General features: G+C 36.8%; 1 protein-coding gene across 1 annotated transcript in view; it reads right to left on the reverse strand.

The window, feature by feature from the left end:
- LOC107452262 (uncharacterized) overlaps positions 1-2,520 on the reverse strand; it is a 54,391-nt gene that overhangs the window by 24,517 nt on the left and 27,354 nt on the right. Inside the window, exon 10 of the mRNA XM_071181865.1 lies at positions 494-611. Within this exon, the coding sequence (XP_071037966.1) occupies positions 494-611 (118 nt within the window). The remainder of the gene's footprint in view (positions 1-493; positions 612-2,520) is intronic.

The following is a 2,520-nucleotide window of genomic DNA, read 5'->3' on the forward strand; positions in this document are numbered from 1 at the left end:
GATTCCTCAGTGTTGATTAATTGCAATGATTAAAAATAGTTGAAAAATAGTTGTTATACATGGAACAAATTGAAATTACAAATAAAAGTATAGCGAGTACCTTTATTTCACTTGGGTAAAAATTTTAAAAAAATTAAATAATGACCATTATGCATTGTTTATATTACTGTACATTTTATCTAATATTAATACTACCTTGTAAGTTCATATGCATTTAGAAATCAACTAAATAGCATTATTTATATCTATAGCCATTTGTTTATTTTATTTTACCTCAGCTATGATAATCATCGTTATTTGGTAAAATCTAATAATTAATTGGATTAATTTTAGATCGTTACATTTTTTTACCAAAAAAACTAAGAATTTAACTCTCTAAATTATAACCGAAATTACCCATGCTCATAGAGGTATTAAAAGTAAATAACTAATAAAAAAAGTAACTATAAAATATATATATATATATAGCAAGAAATCTGTGAGTGAGACTTACTCCAAGATATGCGTCGTCGAGATTGCAATAGTTAGGATACTCGTCGCATAACTCCTCCTCTGTTTTAAAAAACTCACATTTATGTGGCTGTTCTTCACAAACAAGTTTTCTATTTCGCCTTCAAAGAAAAAAAAATACATGAATTATAAACATTGAAACTCACTCACAAGAAGTTTAAGAGGGTTATTTTTTTTCAAGGTCCGATCAGTCGCGAAATTGAAACTGCAGTGAAAATCAAACATGGCTTTTCCCATATGTGTTGTGCAGTATCTCCAGTACACCCATTTTATTTTATTTTATAAAAGTCGTTGAACAGCCAACTCAATTTTTAGGTTTACGACTACTAACGTTCAAATCCGTAGCCCTGTAACTTTGAACCCAATCCAGAAGACAGTTCTATCACTAAGGATATTTTACATCAGCACTGTGGTAGGTACAAGCTGGATGCGGAATACGCATCGACCAGCCGTAGCTGGGATTCGAACCCGGTTCCCGTCATTGGAAGGCGAATGCTCCTTTCCCTGAGATATCACGGCTCTAGTATATCCGTTCTATATTTTATAATTTTATAACCGTCGTTGAACAGTCGACCCAATTTCGGGTTAACGACCTCTAATGTTCAACTCCGTAGCCTTGCAATTTTGAACCAAACCAGAAGATAAGGAACCTCCTTGATCAGTACCCACAGAGGTATGATTTGTTATGGGAACATGGAGAACTTAGAGACTCGATAGATTTAGCGTGCATCAATCATCATTTACTACACTGGGGACAAAGGAATTTAGACAAAGAATTCGACATTTTCCGCACACATACGTCACAGCCCGTTTTACAATTAGGGTTCATTGTGTACATCATCCGTTCATCCCCAGATAGCAATTTTAACCTGAACCAGAGGTCTATCAATCTTCGACCCAGTACCCAGTTTTGTTATGCGATCTTTGAGCACCTTCTTTATATATATATATATATAACATAAAAGGCTTCAATTAATCTTTTTATGTTATTCCTTTTCTGTATATTATTTTCTTAATTTATTGTTCAAAACGTAACGCTTTCTCATACTTTTAAATTCACATCCCATCCCTTAATCTATTTTTGGTTCAAGTATGCATTAATTAAAAGTAAGACATTTTTCCCTCTGCTCTTTCTGGGAATCGCGCGACCTATTTAATAAACCAATTGCAATTACTAAGTTGTCCCTTATTCTCTAAAATGAAACATTTTACGAATTTACTTTGCAAGATTTTCCCTAACTTATGTTGAAGAGCACAACGATTTCGTGTCCACTTTGACAAACTGTCCAATAACTAATAAATAAATCTTGTACCCTCCTTCCCTGCCTAAGACCTCTCTTTATCTTTCCACTCGGCAATGACTTTATCTCTCTCTTTATATATAATATACGTATATATATATAAACTGCTGTTTGTAGAAAATGCAACACCATGAAGGAATCATCAGAATCAAATGAAATTCGCAGCAAATGTCAATTATAGGATATTATGCAAATTAATAAAGTTTCAGAGCCATCGCGCGTGCGTGGCGCGCGCAGTGCCCTCTGAATTGATGCTGAAAGCGTATAAATAAAGTGCTGTAGCGGGACGTTGAAAATAGTCTATGATTATTTGTTAGTGGCAAACGTTTAGTGAGACCTGAGTATGCCTCCACGACGGAAGAATAAGAAATTCAAGCAACTTACGGAGTTTGAACGAGGGAGGATAATCGGCCTTCGAGAAGGAGGATTTTCCTATCGCGCAATAGCAGCTCGTATGCAGCGGAACAGTTCCACAGTGATGCGAGTTTGGAAGCAGTGGACCGACGAGCACCGAACAACTCGAAAAACAGGCACTGGACGACAGAAGGTGACGTCAGAGCGCGATGATCGACACCTGCTCCGCATGGCGGTGAATGATCGCACAGCTTCCTCCAGGCAGCTGGCAGCACATTGGTCTACTGCTACAGGTGTACAATTGTCGGCTTCGTCAATTCGTCGTCGTCTGCTGCGCCGTGGATTGCGTGCAAGG

This window comes from Parasteatoda tepidariorum, chromosome 6 (assembly GCF_043381705.1).
Source record: "Parasteatoda tepidariorum isolate YZ-2023 chromosome 6, CAS_Ptep_4.0, whole genome shotgun sequence".
NCBI lineage: Eukaryota > Metazoa > Arthropoda > Arachnida > Araneae > Theridiidae > Parasteatoda > Parasteatoda tepidariorum.